The sequence below is a fragment of the Odontesthes bonariensis genome, chromosome 20, assembly GCF_027942865.1.
Source record: "Odontesthes bonariensis isolate fOdoBon6 chromosome 20, fOdoBon6.hap1, whole genome shotgun sequence".
Lineage (NCBI taxonomy): Eukaryota > Metazoa > Chordata > Actinopteri > Atheriniformes > Atherinopsidae > Odontesthes > Odontesthes bonariensis.
In genome coordinates this window covers 34366088-34384862 of record NC_134525.1, presented here as the reverse complement: position 1 = coordinate 34384862, position 18775 = coordinate 34366088, and the positions used below count along the sequence as shown (strand labels likewise).

Sequence of the window (18775 nt, the reverse complement as noted above, 5' to 3'; positions counted from 1 at the left end):
CCACTTCCTCCAGCTCTTCTGGGGGGACCCCGAGGCGTTCCCAGGCCAGCCGAGAGACATAGTCTCTCCAACGTGTCCTGGGTCTTCCCCGGGGCCTCCTCCCAGTGGGACGGGCCCGGAACACCTCACCGGGGAGGCGTCCAGGAGGCATCCTAACCAGATGCCCCAGGAGGCATCCTAACCAGATGCCCCAGGAGGCATCCTAACCAGATGCCCCAGGAGGCATCCTAACCAGATGCCCCAGGAGGCATCCTAACCAGATGCCCGAGCCACCTCATCTGACTCCTCTGGATGCGGAGGAGCAGCGGTTCTACTCCGAGCCCCTCCCGGATGACCGAGCTTCTCACCCTATCTCTAAGGGAGAGCCCAGACACCCTGCGGAGGAAACTCATTTCTGCCGCTTGTATTCGCGATCTCGTTCTCTCGGTCACTACCCACAGCTCGTGACCATAGGTGAGGGTAGGAACGTAGACTGACCGGTAAATTGAGAGCTTCGCCTTCTGGCTCAGCTCCTTCTTCACCACGACGGGCCGGTGCAGAGCCCGCATCACTGCAGACGCCGCACCGATCCGCCTGTCAATCTCCTGCTCCATTCGTCCCTCACTCGTGAACAAGACCCCGAGATACTTGAACTCCTCCACTTGGGGAAGGATCTCATTCCCAACCTGGAGGAGGCATTCCAGCCTTTTCCGGCCGAGGACCATGGTCTCGGATTTGGAGGTGCTGATTCTCATCCCAGCCGCTTCACACTCGGCTGCGAACCGCTCCAGTGAGAGCTGAAGGTCACGGCCCTAACAGAACGTTAACAGAACCACATCGTGCGTGTCAACCAACACAGCCCTACAGCATCCAGAGCCTTGAGGGACTCGGGACGGACCTCATCATGAGACATAAACTCATACAAAAGAACAATCCCTCAACAATACACCATGGCTTGTGATCCACTACAGATGAGTAGCAGCAAACATGTCCTCTTATTTAGAAACTGGATATAGGCATATGGCATGTAGTTGGCAATGATTTTCTGCAAACAATGTGAAATGCCATGAAAACTTTTCAGCTTACTTTGAGACAGTACAGTGTAAGAATATGTTAACATTTGTTAGCAAATTTTGAATATTGAAATGAAAGAATTTCTGTAATAATTTATTTCTTTGAGATTTTGTTCATTTAACTTGCAAATACTTTGGTTCTTGGAACAGAAAGTTGATATTTAACAAGTGGCACAAACCGGGCAGCACGGTGGTGTGGTGGTGAGCACCGTTGCCAGCAAGAGGGTTCCTGGTTCAACTCCCAGCTGGGGCCTATCTGTGTGGAGTTTGCATGTCCAGCCCCCCTGCGACCCTACAGTTTGATTAAGCAGGTATAGAAAATGGATGGATAGAAGTGGCACAAACCAAAGAAATGTAACTTTTTAATCTATGAACAGCTCAGCTTTTTTTTAGACACCAAAGAGAATGAAATAGAAATTAGCTCAGGATGTTCTGGGTATTTAAACAGCCATCCACCTATTTTCCATATCAACTAAATCCATTTCAGGGTTACAGGGGCTGCAGCCTATCCAAGCCAGCTACCATCAGGCGAGAGGCAGGGCACACCTGGACAGGTCACTATTCCATCACAGGGCCACATGGAGACAAACAACCATGCACACTCACTCATAGGGTCAATTTAGAATCACCAGTTAACCTAACATGCATGTTTTAGACTGTGGGATCAAGCTGGAGTACCTGGAGAGAACCCAAGCATACACGGGGAGAACATGCAAACTGTACACAGAGAGAACCCAGGTCAGAATAGAACCAGGAACCCTCTTGCTGTGAGGCGACAAAGCTAATCACCACGCCACTGTGCAGCGTGGTATTTGAAAAGATAGAAGAAAACAAAAATTAAACTGAATCATCAGATACTATTGGTATTTATAACCTTGAACAACTGCCTGAACGCTCTGCAGCTAGGTCAATTTCTAATGACTTAAAATGATAAAAAAATCCTATCGTGAACTCAGTGTTCAAAAGCAGGATGCTTGCTTTCAGTACATGACAGACCTTTAAGGAGCGCACTCATATCGTTTAAGCTTTAACAGAATCTTCTACAGTGTATATAAAACTTCTACAGAACACAAAAATTATATAGAGACCCATCTATTGACTATTACAGTTCATTCTGGTCCACAATGTGAGTAAACAATTAGTATTTACTTTTATGGTCATAATTATCTGGAATGAAAGAGCATTTATGATAACAACATTTCCCTGGCAACAGATGCTATTCAGAAGCCAGATTTAAATCAGACATCATCAGCGCTTTACTTAGAGACAAATGTACTACCAGGTACATTAAGGTTGTGCTAATGGGCAGGCTCATCCTCTCTGTGGCAATAAATGACCACGCATACTATTTATAACAGTTAAGCTGCACACTGTGACGACGCAGTAAGCTGCCTAACGCTGCCGATGTTAGCCCACAGCTCATTGTAAGATGAAATGAAATTGATGTGAAAAAACAGGGACAGGAAATATCCCAAGTTGACTTCAAAGCAAATCGAAATTCTCCAGTTCACACGTGCAATTAGCAGTAGTTACATTTTAAATCTCTGTTTGGCAGAGCTAGAGCAGAGTGCTGCTCCAGTCACTTATTTATTCATTCACACGTCATGACTTTAGATTTACTGAGTCCCAAAGACAGAATCACAGCTAAGACCACTGCTTCTAACCACTGTCATGATTCACATGAAATCTGATGCTGGATAATAAAATGCCTGTAAGGTTTCATTTGTCTTTGGACTATTTTTCTAGGACACTCAAAACAAAACAAACTTGTAAGTTTACCATATTAAAAAAGAAAAATATTCAGCTAAATATATAGGAACTACACTAAATGTCTGCAATGTACTCACAGTTTATTAATAGAATATCATAGTGCTGGCAAAGGGCAACTCAAGAAGTACTGCAACTGAGGAGAACTTACCCTTCTGGCGAGAGCCTCCCCTTTGCTCCATTCTGAGGACTTCAGGTGAAAAGGGGAGTGGAGGGGAGGGGGTCCTAGCAGTGGTCCCGGGGGAACTCCAGTAATGGAGGTCCAAAGCACAGAGATACTGCTAGTGACGTGCTAAAGTCAGGAATGCTGCCTGTGCTGTGTGGATAATGTGAGGATAAGCTATTTCTGTGACTGTGTGCTGGTATGTGTGTGTCTGTGAGAGAGAGAAGTGGCCTGTGACGCTGATGCCGGCGACATCAGCCATACATCACAAGGTGCCCTACCCTCCCACCCCCAGACCTGCACACCGACACACACACACACACACACACACACACACACATATATATATATAGCTCCTCTCCTACAGCCTCCCTGAGCTCCAAAGCACTGCCACACTTCCATGTGCAAGAGTTAACAGACACAAAGGGGAGGAGCAAAGACATCAGAGGAAGCAGAAAACAGTAGTAAAAAATATTCAGGTGAGTGCAGCTGCAGGGAGAGGGATGGATTAGTGAATGCACACAGAAACAGAAGAGTTCTCATCACAGTAGAGCTGCTAACAGAGCAGTGACAACATTTCAAGTAAAAGTTATGTAGTATGTAGTTTAGAACCATTAAGAGTTTCCTGGTTTAGAGTGCAGAAGCTGCTGAACAAGCAGTTTCCCTTTCTATCTGACCTCCCAGGTATCATAGGAAGAAACAACCGATCAGTCAGCACACCACAGAGACAATACAGAACAATACAGCTGGTAACTTTGACAAAAGATAAGAAAGAAATATTCTATTCTGATTGTCAGTTTTCCACAGTTACGATTGATGATAAAGCTTTACACAGTCCTACATCCTGGATAGACCATGGATGGTAAAGCTCTGCCCCCGTCGTTACCTTGGTGAGCTGTCTTCCTTTTTGGCAGCCATTTAATCTGTTTGTCGAAGAGCATGCGAAGTGGGAACTAATCACTTAATCAGATTAGGCTAATCCTGAACTTTTTATAAAACATGATGCAACACCAAGGCTCAGGAGTTGGAGAAGATATGACTTCAAAGTCAGCACACAAAGTGAAGCTCAGTTCCCGTCTTTTGCTTTGTCAGAAGAATATCTTTTACAACCCTAAGACATGTTGGTCATTAAGGGAAACACATGTAGACTCATCAGCCTGAACCATAAGGAAAAAAAAAATCAAACTGACTTTTTTTTTTCTTCCCAAAGGAGATGGTTATGAAGGATAATTCTAGGAGACAAGCACATGACTCCAGTCAAAAAACATGTCTCAAGCAATTTCCATCCAGCTTTTAATCAGCCCATGTGAGGACCAAATGAACATCTGCTGCCAGACTGACAGATGTGTCAAGTCACAGTTTAAAGAGGGTCTGTGAAATCACACTATAAGAAGGATTTTAGTTGTATCAAGTTCCTCTTGGCTTGATGTCACATGGAGGCTGTGATAGTTATTACCAGCTGCAATAGTGAAGACTTAATTGTTTTCACATTAGGCCTCTTCACACGTCACCGTCAGGCTGGGACTGATGCAGCCGTGTTGTGCATTGGCTCCAAGTACAGAGATGGCACACAGTTTGAATCTGCTGCTGACACCCGTCTGAGGTGTTAATGGAGATAGTTACAGAGGAAACATGGGCGGTGTGTATAAGAGCAAGAATGAATAAGGATCAATGGCACTGAAACCTAGAAATAAAGAGACCCCAAAACTATTTTCTAAGACTGGTGGAAAGGAAAAATAATGAAATGCAAAATTAATGGTGCAAACAAAAAATTACAACAGCTGGCAAAAATAATTAAGTCAGCACTCTTTGAGGATATTCATTCAGCTGTTTTAATTTGTAAAAAAAAAATCACAGATATGGAACAAAACTAGCTTATCTAACAGCTGTACATTATGGCTTTATAAAGCATAAACAGGTCAATAAAACCTGTTTGTCTGAACCTGCACAGGAAAGATTATAAATTCAATTTGTAATTTGAATTTCTACAACAAATAGTTGGACAAATATGCAAATGAGTCAGCAGTTTAAACACTTTCTGCAGAGCTTAACAAGCTGTTGCAGCTGTTGATAGACAGGAAACATGGCCCCAACAAAAGAGCTGTCAGTGGAAACAGTGGAAAGGATTCTCTTCAAGAATCTCTTCAAGAAAAAACTCTTCAAGAAGGTCATTTTCGCAAAGGAGGTTGGCTGCTCCCAGTTAGCTGTGTCCAAAATGTGGAGCAAGTGAAAACTAAAGGGGAGGTTGTAAAATTAAACATACAGGTAGATCAAGGAAGAAGTCCCACAGACGTCATCAGCAACACCTAAAGAGAAGAAAAGAAGGTTCCAGCGGGCTGAAGACACGCAGTAATGGACTGAGGATGGTTGGATTAAGTGAGATTCAGAGATGAATCACCAATATGCTTTGGACGAGGAAATGATGCTGGAACTTTAGTTTGGTCCAGTTAAACACAGAAAGAGGACTGGCTGAAGAAAACCAGCAGATTTCCACCATCATTGATGATATGGGGCTGATGTCAGGTTAAGGCTCAGGGGAGATGGCAGCCATACCTCTACAGGAAATGTACAGGTGGAAATTTTGGACTCTTATCATTCCAACAATCAAAATGAGGTTTGGTGATGCTGAGCTCATTTTTCACAGACCAAAGAGGGTTAAAAACATATCAGCTCAATGACATGGCCTGCAAACACTCCAGATCTCAGAGTTCAGATTCATTTTGGAAACTGAAAACAATGCTTCATGACAAGGATCCATCATGCAGAGCTGATCTTTCAGCTGCTGTACAAGAAAGATTGAACCTGACTGATGAAGAACATTTTTTGTCACCAGTTAAGTCCTCAAAGAATTCAAACTGTCAAAAAGACAGAGGAAATGAAACTTAGTACTTTTTCCATTCATGATACCATCAACTTTTTCTGAAATTAAAAAAGGGATTTATTTAGGTATATTTTTTTCAAAATCTAGAAAGTTTGTAAAAAAAATTGGTGTCATATCTATTCCATTCAACTGTGATGGACTGGTGACATGTCCAGGTCTCTCTCTCTCTCTCTCTCTCTCTCTCTCTCTCTCTCTCTCTATCTACCTCTGCCTAATGGTAGCTGGAATAGGCTCCAGCTCCCCATGATCCTGAATTGGATTAAGTGCATATAAAAAAAATTTAATGAATGAATTCTAAGTTTTATTCATATGCATCCAATTCTTAAAGGGGACATATTATGCAAAACTCACTTTTTGCAGGTCTTTGTGTTCATATTTGGGCCTCTACTGTTCCTTTAAACACTCCAAGCGCGAAAAAAACCCATCCATCCATTTTCTGTAGGTCAGTAGAAAGACTTTGGTGTCAAGAAAAAAATGCTGCTGTGAGCCATTTGGATGGCTCCCTTATTGTGACGTCGCAATAAGGGAATTTGCATTTACCTGTCGAGTCCCCACCCACTCCCCACCCTCTACATTAGTTGAAGATCCGCCATCGTGTATCGAGCATCGAGCATACATGGCTACAAAAGGAAAATCACACATGAAGTGTTGTGTTGTTGGCTGCACCTGTGGTGCGTTTCTGGAGACCCAGGTGTCCAGTAGCAGCTCCAGTCTCTGCCGGTGATGCCTCCCGGTGGTTTTCACAGCCACGAACAGGTCAGCCTGTGTGAGCTGCTCCACCGGGGCCGAGGGGGGAGCGCTCCTCCGCGCCGGGCCGCACCAGCAGACAGGTGACCGCGGCGACAGCAGCACGAGGTCCCGCTGAGCTGAAGGCGAGCCTCGGTCCCCCGGCAGGCTTCCACATGTTTTCTCAACAGCGGGACCTCGCGCTGCTGTCGCCGCGGCGCGGAGGAGCAGCTCACACAGGCTGACCTGTGTGAGCTGTGAGGTATCACCAGCAGAGACTGGAGCTGCTGCTGCTGGACACCTGCAGTCTCCAGAAACGCACCACAGGTGAGTCAGGCTGGAGACTGCAGAAGCTCTGCACTGAAAACAAATGAACCCTTAATTCATAGGGAATAGATAGCTAGATAGATACTTTATCGATCCCGAAGGAAATTAAAGCATCCAGTAGCAAGACATAATAAACCAATACAAATGTTTATACAATTATAAACAATCTAAGAATTTAAAAAAACAGTTTAAAAATACACTCTCAGAAAATAAAGTACAGAATTGTACCTTTAGGGGTATGATGGCTTGTCACTGGGGCAGTACCCTCTGAAGGTATAGTTTTGTACCCTTATACTGAAGTAGCCTAACACAGACTGTCTTTTGTACCCCAGCATGTAGAAAAAAAAGGTACATATATGTACCTTTTGGACCCTCAAAACAAAAGGGTAAACAGTACACGCAGCCAGAGGCTTCTCATGAGCAGGGCGTGGCCAGCAACAGCTTATTTGCATAAAAGTGACAGAGCCCTTTAAACGGCTCAATTTGGGAGAGACTGCAAATGGCAAGAATAGAGCTGGTGAAATCTCTTTATGTGAGAGTGATTTTGTGCAAAGAAATTCATGAACATGTTTTGTATAGACCATAGACCAATTCTAACTTGTTTAAATAGGTAAATTATGTCTCCTTTAATAAAGTTGAATCATCTGCCATTTTTTTCTTCTACAAAAGAAAAGTAGTGATTCCATCATTCCTTTTCCCCCGTGCTTGTAAGAAAATACTTGACTTCTTGTTTATTAGAGCTGTGGAAATGTAACTGGTTTTTTTTAACATCAGTCTATAATGCAATATTCCTATTTTCGATGCAGAGGAAAGATCTTTCTGAAAGAGCCTGTGTGTGAAGAACAGATCTTTGTGTAGAGTGCACTTGCAAATACATTTGCCACCAGTCCAGAGAAGACAATTAGCACAAACGTATATACAAAACAAAGAAAACAAGCATTACAACAAATGAATATAGTAACATAACATTAAGCTACAACTCCAGTCATGATGAGTCTAAAAAAATCCAGAAGCTAAAATTGTTCCTTATAAAATTGTACTTTTGCTACAACAGCTGCCACAAAGCACTGAAGTACCACAAGTCTGTGATGTAGAGCTACTAAATCCATCAAAAACATCATGAAGAAGGTGACCTTCAAGATACAGAACAATCTTTAGTTTAGCCCTTTTTGGGCTTTTTGATGATGATCTCAAGGGAATCAAGAGGGAAGCCAATCATGCAGCCAACCTTCTTCATCAACTTATTTATCCTGTTCTTGTCATCCACCACAATGTTCCCTTCCAACTGAGCATAATGTGAAAAGAAGGATCCTTCCCAACATGCCCTGATAGAAAACACTTTTATTAATGCGGAGAAAGATGCTTTAGTGTACATACCATGTATTTATCTGTAGTGAATGTACAGTGTGGGGGTTTTTTTTAAATAAAAAGAAACAACAACTGAAAATATTGATTTAAATACAATTTCTGAATTTTCAGTTGGCTTTGCAAATGGTCTGTAGAGCAGATCAATTTTTCCAAGATAGAAACTGCCACTTTTTATATTCAAAGAAGATTTGATTAAACAGTTCATGAATATACTAGGCTAGGTGTCTCGACATGGCTTTCAAAGTCAGGGAATGTGTCACAGATAAAACCAACAGAGTGAAAGAGGGAGAGTATGGAGGTCAGCCAAGACCGTTGAGATCAATGTTACTTAGTAACACTGATATCTGAATCTTTAATGGCAGCACTCATTGGAGGGCTGACAGGAGGAAAAACAACAACCAAAAAAAATGGTTCATTGGTCTGACTTTTAAAACGCCATTACAGTCACTACTGAATACTTAAATGAAGAATCTTCCTCACACACCAGAGTAAGTCATGGACTCTTCTATGAAAGACATGAAGACCTGGATGATTCAGAACTGTCTGCCGTCGTTATCTTTGGACCTGAGCGCTTCAGGGAGAAATTGTCTAGCTATATAGTTACTCTAGATGGTATTTCCTTGGCTTCTAGTTCTACAGTGAGGAACCTTGGAGTTATTTTTGACCAGAACTTATCATTTGACTCGCATATAAAACAGGTTTCTAGGACTGCCTTCTTTCATCTTCGTAATATTGTTAAAATCAGGAACATCTTGTCTCAGAGTGATGCAGAAAAACTGCTCCATGCATTTGTTACTTCAGGATTGGACTGCTGTAATTCTTTATTATTGGGCTGTCCTACATATTCTCTGAAAAGCCTCCAGCTGATCCAAAATGCTGCAGCCAGAGTTCTGATGAGAACTAACAGCAGAGATCATATTTCTCCAGTTTTAGCTTCTCTTCATTGGCTCCCTGTTAAATTCAGAATAGAATTTAAGATTCTTCTCCTTACATATAAAGCTCTTAATGACCGAGCTCCATCATATCTTAAAGATCTCATTGTAAGATATTTTCCTAACAGAGCACTTCGTTCCCAAACTGCAGGTTTACTTGAGGTTCCCAGAGTTTCTAAAAGTAGAATGGGAGGCAGAGCCTTCAGTTATCAGGCCCCTCTATTGTGGAATAAGCTGCCAGTTTGGGAGGCAGAGCCTTCAGTTATCAGGCCCCTCTCTGTGGAACCAGCTGCCAGTTTGGGAGGCAGAGCCTTCAGTTATCAGGCCCCTCTCTGTGGAACCAGCTGCCAGTTTGGGAGGCAGAGCCTTCAGTTATCAGGCCCCTCTCTGTGGAACCAGCTGCCAGTTTGGGAGGCAGAGCCTTCAGTTATCAGGCCCCTCTCTGTGGAATAAGCTGCCAGTTTGGGAGGCAGAGCCTTCAGTTATCAGGCCCCTCTCTGTGGAATAAGCTGCCAGTTTGGGAGGCAGAGCCTTCAGTTATCGGGCCCCTCTCTGTGGAACCAGCTGCCAGTTTGGGAGGCAGAGCCTTCAGTTATCAGGCCCCTCTCTGTGGAACCAGCTGCCAGTTTGGGAAGCAGAGCCTTCAGTTATCAGGCCCCTCTCTTTAGAACCAGCTGCCAGTTTGGGAGGCAGAGCCTTCAGTTATCAGGCCCCTCTCTGTGGAACCAGCTGCCAGTTTGGGAGGCAGAGCCTTCAGTTATCAGGCCCCTCTCTGTGGAACCAGCTGCCAGTTTGGGAGGCAGAGCCTTCAGTTATCAGGCCCCTCTCTGTGGAATAAGCTGCCAGTTTGGGAGGCAGAGCCTTCAGTTATCGGGCCCCTCTCTGTGGAACCAGCTGCCAGTTTGGGAGGCAGAGCCTTCAGTTATCAGGCCCCTCTCTGTAGAACCAGCTGCCAGTTTGGGAGGCAGAGCCTTCAGTTATCAGGCCCCTCTCTTTAGAACCAGCTGTCAGTTTGGGAGGCAGAGCCTTCAGTTATCAGGCCCCTCTCTGTGGAACCAGCTGCCAGTTTGGGAGGCAGAGCCTTCAGTTATCAGGCCCCTCTCTGTAGAACCAGCTGCCAGTTTGGGAGGCAGAGCCTTCAGTTATCAGGCCCCTCTCTGTGGAACCAGCTGCCAGTTTGGGAAGCAGAGCCTTCAGTTATCAGGCCCCTCTCTTTAGAACCAGCTGCCAGTTTGGGAGGCAGAGCCTTCAGTTATCAGGCCCCTCTCTGTAGAACCAGCTGCCAGTTTGGGAGGCAGAGCCTTCAGTTATCAGGCCCCTCTCTGTGGAACCAGCTGCCAGTTTGGGAGGCAGAGCCTTCAGTTATCAGGCCCCTCTCTGTGGAACCAGCTGCCAGTTTGGGAGGCAGAGCCTTCAGTTATCAGGCCCCTCTCTGTAGAACCAGCTGCCAGTTTGGGAGGCAGAGCCTTCAGTTATCAGGCCCCTCTCTGTGGAACCAGCTGCCAGTTTGGGAGGCAGAGCCTTCAGTTATCAGGCCCCTCTCTGTAGAACCAGCTGCCAGTTTGGGAGGCAGAGCCTTCAGTTATCAGGCCCCTCTCTTTAGAACCAGCTGCCAGTTTGGGAGGCAGAGCCTTCAGTTATCAGGCCCCTCTCTGTGGAACCAGCTGCCAGTTTGGCTTCAGGAAGCAGACACCCTCTCTACTTTTAAGACCAGGCTTAAAACTTTCCTTTTTGATAAAGCTTATAGTTAGGGATGAGAATCAGGTGATCCTGAAACATCCCATAGTTAAGCTGCTATAGGCCCAGACTTAATTTCTCATATGACATTACGTATATTTGGCATTATTTGTTAGTTGTCATTAACTTGTGTTTCCCTGTTCCAACAGGTATCCTTTGAATGGTGTTATGGTGTTTGTTGTCCCCTCTTTTCTGTCCTCTCAAACCCCAGCTGGTGGAGGAAGATGGCCACCCTTCCTGGTTCTGCCAGAGGTTTCTTCCTGTTAAAAGGGAGTCGTTTCTCTCCACAGTCGCCTCAGGCTCAGGTAATACACATCTGTTTTGATATGCTAGTTATACACGTGTTTACTACCTTACACTGAATGTAGGTGATGACTGACTTAAAACAACAAAAATCAGGAGTTGAGGGTTACTCAGTGACAAAATAGCAATCAATCAAAAAATACCACAATCGTGACTCCCATCCAGTACTTGAGAGTAGATTTGGACATCCCTAGGTGTTTATTGTCCAAAACCTAAATTGTTTAAAATGGTGGGGCAGACATATGACAATAAAACATAAGTAAATCAATAACACTGGCCCAATATTTATATACTTAATAGTCATGGCCAGTGACCACATGGAAATGTTTTTTTTGGCTAATAAAGTCCAGCTTGGTTCTAACCAGATCTTAGCTATTTAATGAATAATGGTCTGTTTATGACTGGAATAGCAAAGTCACAGCATGTCTGCTGACCTAAATCAACAATGTTCAGAAATCAAACTGAATGAAGATAAATTCCCAGTGAACAATCCCCAAAGCTCAAGTGCTCAGTGAGTAAAAGAGGCTAAAAAGGCTGTCAACAATGGTCTTCAGCACAGTGTAAAGATATCAAAAGAGGATTCTTGTTTGCTGGACTGTGAAAGACCTGGGAATTGTTATCTTGTGTCCATGGTCAAAGGATAAGCAACTGAAGATTGTTTGTATTGTCTCTGAACTCAGAAGGCATGTTGAAAGGCATGTTTATCCCCAGGGCCTCACAACTGCTGCTGACAGTGAAAGAATAGATAATGGGAAAATAGATAGCCATTGAGATGTATGCATGCTTATGAGTTAAGAGCTTATCAGAAGCACCATATTTAGAGCAGGCAACTGGTGAGGATGAGATCACTGAACTGGAGATATAAAGGAGTGCTCAAAGAGGTCAAAGCAGAGCTACAAGATTTGGTTGTACAGACCTCAACATATCTGGGAAAATTTCAGCGAAGTTTGCATCTTAGCTTATTCAGTTACCAGCAACTGAATGAGGCTCAACAAGAAAGCAGACAAATGACAGTTTTTCAGAGCTAGTATTGATCAACAAAATGATCTACGGGACTTCAAACAATATCCTGTTATGTCTCATTGCTTTACTTCCAATATTTGCTCTTTCTGCATCCATTTCTCCTTCAGTATATCACACCACAAAGAAAAGAGACAATCCAATCCACTGTCTATAAAGCACAGTTTAAATAAACACAAAGGTTTCCAAAGTGCTGTACAATAAAATAAATACAATAAAACATGATAAATAAATAGACTGTCCACCCCACCCCAAATACAATATCTGTGTACATAAACTCAACAGCCTACATGGCATTAAAAGCCAAGGAAAAGAGGTGCGTTTTAAGAAGCGCTTTAAAATTAGACAGTGAGGAGGCCTGTCTAATGTGCAGCGGCATTTCATTCCATAATTTGGGAGCTGCAACCGAAAATGCTCGGCCCCCTCTGAGCTTCAGCCTAGTTCTGGGAACCCTCAGGAGCAGCTGGTCAGCTGACCTGATCGATGGGCTGGGTGTGTAGGGGTGCACAAGTTCAGAGAGGTACACTGGGGCAAGACCATTTAGGGATTTAAAAGCAAATAAAAGAATTTTAAAATAAATTCTAAAATGGACAGATAGCCAGTTGGGTGAGGCTAAAATCGGTGAAATGTGCTCAAACTTTCTTGTGCCAGTTAAAAGACGTGCAGCTGCGTTTTGTACAAGTTGGAGACGTGCGATGGAGGACCCACTGACCCCCATATATAGTGCATTGCAGTAACCTAGCCGTGTGGTCACAAAGGTGAATTACTGCTTCAAGGTGCTGTCTCTGGAGAAAAGGTTTTATTTTTGCCAACTGCCTTAACTGGAAGAAACTTGGTTTCACCACAGCTTTAATCTGGCAGTCGAACTTCAGATCCGTGTCTACTTACCCCCAGATCATTAACTATGGGTTTGGCATACTGTGCCAAGAAACCCATTAGGTGTAGTTTAACAAAAAAACGAGTAGTTTTTTAAGAATCTGTTGGAACTAAAGGTAGCAGCACCAACTTGATCCAGCCCCAGAAACAAAAGCATGCCATGCAATGTGTCTCTATGTGCGTCGCTCTGTATGAAAACTAAGGTAATTATAGAAGGAGTGGTAGGTCTTAAGGCTGATTCATACTCGGCGCAACCGCGCAACTGTTCTGACTCGAGAACCATTAATGACGTCATCGAAAGCGCCAGCCCCTTCAGTTCCTTCAGCTCATAAGCGCAGTTTGCGCCGAGAATGCGTCACATTTGCAGTTCTCTCCAGACCAGCGAGCGTCACTGTTGAGGAAACAAGCTGAAAAGCATACGAAGAAAGCATACACAATGCCACCTGTGGTGTCCCGTCAGCAGAGGCTGGCACATCTGATGCGGAATGAATTTACTCTGGGTGTAGAACTGTATATGTATCTCAGAGCTAAGCGGCTGCGGCAAAAACAGAAGAGAAGGTGGAATGTTCGTCCTTTGCAACAAGACGAACGTTGTCAAGCGTTGTCCCAGTGTAACTTCATAGACGTGTCGTACAGATGTTTGTAGAGGCGCATCCTCTCGGTCACCGTGGTCTCTGCAGTGTTCATTTTTTCTTTTTCTTGGTCAGCTGTTTCCGGTTGAGCGCGTGTGAAGTCAGAAAAAAAGTTGTGTGCGCGGCCTTGCGCCGCGCGAGGATTTTCTAGCTTGCGAAGGGGGGCGTGGCGGAATTTTGGGACACGTGACCGTTTGCGCCATTTGCGACCAGCTAGTATGAGCGAGGTTGCGCCGAGTAAGAATCAGCCTCTAATGGAAAAAAAATGTGGCTACTTGACATGGTCTTGTGTTCAACAAGTGATTTTAGATTTAGAAAAAGTTCATGCAAATTCACTCTTGTAAGTGTTTTTTTATAATACTGTTGCTGATTTAGGGCTACACATGAGGGTTCCAGGTTCAATTCCCAGTTTGCATGTTCTCCCCATGTATGCGTGGGTTCTCTCTGGGTACTCTGGCTTCCTCCCACCATCCAAAAACATGCATGTTAGGTCTAAATTGTCCCTAGGAGTGAGTGTGACCCTGTGATAGACTGATGACCTGTCCAGGGTGTACCCTGCCTCTCGCCAAATGACAGCTGGGATAGGCGCCAGGGGCTCTTGTACAGACCAGCAAACTGTCTCCTTTTATAGAGGTGCTCACACTCACTGATGATCAATTAATCAAATGCATTTGATTAACAGCGGCTACTTACCCTCTTAATTCTTATGCAAGCATTAAGGATCATGATTCATTTTTCACCCACTGATTTTTTGTTTTGGCTCAGTTTTTGTGAAATAATTAATGACACAGTGTCATGTGTGTTCTTGTCAATCTGAAGTTGGATTTACCTCACTAGAAGACCCGGTAAGGACACAATTTTCTTTTTTAAATTATGTTCTAATATGTAAAAACCTTAGCATTTCTAGATGGTCTGCTTCTTTTTCAAATCATTAGCAAGGGAGAGGAGGACAAAGAGAAAATTCATGAGTCAATGAGGAAAAAAATGGAGTCTATTACATTACAGGATGGGGGTGGGGTCTCACCTCCCCCACTCAGCCAACAGGAAGCAAGCCAGCAGGATAATCAATAACAGTGACTCCTGTTCGACTTAGTCCTCCTGACACATGCACACAAGACAACAGCATTGAATTTATCAATGGCCCTTTCTAACATTCTACAGAAAATACCACCTTTAAAGTGACTCACCCTCCAGTTTGTTGTTTTATCATGATTATACTGTAGTCCCAAAGCTCTCACTAAATCAAATAGCTTGGATAAAGTTGCACCGATATCCAGTTTGCATACATTACAACATTACACACTTACATCTCTAGTGGAGGACCTGATGATTTGAATTGACAATTGAAAAGGCTTCCTTAAAACAGCATCAGCTCAGACTAAACAATTGTGTGGTCCTTTTAGCTTTACAACACTTGTTAAAACCGATAAATTTATGACTTCAGATTAAGTATGTAGCCTGTGTGACATGGCATCCCTTGCTCCCCACTGTTGCTGTCAGTACACCCTTCGTCAGTGACTAATTGTTTGCATGTGCACAACTAGCGGGAGGGAAACCAAAGCAGTATGAGATCCTGTATAACTATAATAATAAATTGCCATTTTCTCTCCCACAGTCTGTAAAATCCTACCCAACATGCAGCCATAGTTACAGCTCCACAGCAGAAATGATGCCCTGTTAACTGACTCACTCAGCGCTGTGCAAAGTGCTGTAAAAGGGGAAACTTAGCTACAAACAGTTAGGAAAAACATGGAGTGTTTTAACAGAGGAGTTTGTTAAATATGCACCCCATGACCTCTATAGACTGACTGTTCTAAAAAAGAGAGGAATTGTACTAGCTATTCAATTGTTCTTCAGGTAAATTTAAATCAGGGAGAAGGAGGAGCATTTTGTTGCAGCAGCTAGTTGTTACAGCTATATTGATCTGTCCAGTTCCAAGATGGAGTCTGGGTGTCAGAAAACATGTCTTCTGATTAGCATGTCAAAGTTAAGCCAACTGCTTTAAAGTCAACAACATTCGTCTCTCTCCATCTATCAGCTAAATAACTGCAGGCATTACATTTTACAGCTACAGTTTGTAAATAACACACATTTGCTGCCTATCATGTCTGATGATCATATCTGTCATTTCATGTTAATACTCTGTCTTGGTGTAGCAGGGTAGACAAGGAAATGTGTTTCATGCCTGTGCCAGGGCATTGTATAAAAGTGATGAGGTTCACTGCAAGCACCTCAGAGAGTGAAATATGGTAGAGTCTACATGTCAATGGTAATCAACACAGAGACATGTTAGTAGATGTCAAAGAATGGGCGTTCTATTAGAGTATCTGTGCTGGTCTTGAAGTTATTACTTCAAATATAAGGAAACATGGCATCAGATAGCAAAAGCAAGCATAACAGAAAAACAAATTGGTTGCCAAGAGAGGCCTGGCAAAACCCTGTCAACAAACATTACACCCCCCTTCAAACTGCCATTTGTAGAGATAAGATGAAGCGGCCAAAGAGGAAACAATGAAACAAGGCACATGTCAAACGTTGCTGAGCGTCAGATGCGTGTGAAGGAAACTCATTGCGCAAAGCAGCTGGAGAATGAACAATCCTTCCTTCAAGTCCAGTTTTCCTCCTACGTTATCCACCCACAAACATGCTTTTCTTTATTTTTCTAAGTATAAAAACATCAGTAGCCTTTGCATTACAGTCATATGATCTACTTGCACTGGATTCTGTAAGCAAAGACTGGAACTTTCAAGAAGCTTTATCTACAGTTTCAACAGAAAAGTAAAGATGGTTTCCAGCTTTTGAGCCTCACTTAAGCATAGACATTCCTAAACTTATTTTTCTTTCTAAGGAACAAGTGGGAACAACATTTGATCTCACCTGTGTTGTCTTCTTCCTCTTTCGGGACATTATTGTCATCCACATCCTCCTCCCCATTCCCCTGTTTTGCCTTTCTGGCATTGTCCTTTACCGGGACCACAGTGAAGTTGGTGGGCATTTTTACACCATGTGCTTCCTCTCAATGTCTCCTGTTTATCACACTCTTGTCTGCGTCTCCTTTCTCCTCCCTCCTGTTCTGCTTCTTCTCTTTCTCCTCCCGTGTCCAACAACCGTCACTCTTCTTTCTTGCTCTTGCTCTCAGTTGTATGCTTTTTACTTCCGACTTGCTGTCCCAGTGTACTTAACTCTGCTGAGTAGACGAGGAGTCTTATTTCTGAGTTTTTGTTCCAATCGCTAGAATTCTGCCGTCCACCCATGTGACCCCAACCCCCCCGGACCAACTAACCAAATAAAGGAGAGAAGGACTGCCCCGCCCAATGGGGGGAAGTACACACAAACACACTCACAGAAAAACATGACATGCATTTGTGCTCATCAGTGTGTGAGCGCATGGAAATGGTTCTCTTTACTTCAGGGAGAATCCTCCATACTGGAATGCTGCTCTCTCACAAACAACAGAAGTATAAATGTCTGTTCTGTTTAAAGAGAGGAGGAAGTCCAGGGCTGCTCCACTGAGGAACATTTTCACATAGTTAAAAAAACAAAAACATTTGCAGTGTTATTTGATCCTGTGTGTATGTTGGGAGGAAGGCAGCATAACTGGAATCTGAACACACACTCCTACAGAGTGTTAGCACACATGTTGAAATTCTTTACATGAACATTCCATTTACATTCCTATAGCTCGCATCACTTTTCTAAGTTTTAGAAAATTGAGAGCATGTGACAGGTGGAGAAAAAAAGAGATGTACCTCATCCATTCATTTCTTTAAATGCCATAACAATCACAAGAGAGGGAAGAAAAAAGATAACATTACCATCAGCTGACCCGTTCACTAAAAACAAACAAGTCACTTCTTAATGTGCACTAAAAGCAATTACCATGACTACCTCTTATACCAAGCAACCTACACTTGTCCACCCGCTCAGAGATCCAGCTTAATAAAAAAGCTCAAGAAATAAACACATGGAACAGTTTTGGAGAACCAGAGTTCAGCTTGACAATTCCAAACACAGGGAGACCCACCCTGAAAAGGTTTGGACCCCAACATTTATTACTCCAATGTGACAACGTGCCAGATCAATACAGTCAAAGTAAGGGTGGGTGCTGCAGGAAACAGGAAGGGAGGAGGTGGAACACAAGGTAAGAGAGTCAAAGAAACAGATTTGCATGTAGTATGGCCAGTCCACAGGAAGCATTGCCTCTTTTAGCATTACTCTTCATGCAAATCTCAAACCTTGACTAAATTAGTGGGAGAAAATCCTCCTCTGGCAGTATTCAAGAGTACTCTTGAATGTTTTCCCCCATAATCTGAGCCTAAAATCGCAAAACATCTTCATGAAACTGTGAAATATCTGTACATTTGTATACATCACTCTTCACACACAAACACTTGTGACTTATACGACTTTTTCCATTTGAGAACCATTCACATTTATAACCCCAGTCAAAGACCCTTCTTGCATATCAGCAGTGGCTTTTTGGTTCTTGTTGACCTGCTGCTGTTCTGTTCCTCTTTGGTAATTCATACATTCCAGATAGAGCCCCATATCAACCGTCTATCTCCACACATCAAGCCAACGTCATGTTGATCAAAGTGCCAAGTTCTGCAATGCCAGCTCTGCTTAATGAAGCTTCAAGTACAGGACATAGTACCTTTTAGGTCAGTTGTGCTCAAAAGGAAGTATGTATAGGATTGTGAGTCCATCTGCAGAATCCCAACTGGGTAAACCACATGGACTCAGAACAAATGAATTCCTTTCAACTTTTCTCAACATCTCTGATCTTTACGAGCTCACTTGACATACAGTTCTAAACAAGCTGTCATTCAGCTGCTGCTAAAGAAGCTTAACTTGGGCGACCAATTTTAAAGTAACTGCAGACCAAATTCCAAGCTTTGCTTTTTTTCTAAGGTTCTAAAGAAAACAGTCCTCTCTGCACCGTTGATATAATTCATGAATGATAACAGTGTTTTTAACAACATCCAGTCTGG

At 43.3% G+C, this 18775-nt stretch overlaps 1 protein-coding gene across 5 annotated transcripts in view; it reads right to left on the bottom strand.

The window, feature by feature from the left end:
• Positions 1-18775, bottom strand: part of slc12a7b (solute carrier family 12 member 7b) — a 132950-nt gene that overhangs the window by 74716 nt on the left and 39459 nt on the right. Inside the window, exon 1 of one of the 5 annotated variants that reach the window (XM_075452124.1) lies at positions 16662-17074. The exons of the other annotated variants lie outside the window; for them this stretch is intronic. Within the exon in view, the coding sequence (XP_075308239.1) occupies positions 16662-16779 (118 nt within the window). The 5' untranslated portion in view covers positions 16780-17074. Of the gene's footprint in view, positions 1-16661; positions 17075-18775 lie in introns of those variants that run through there. 5 annotated transcript variants of the gene reach the window in all.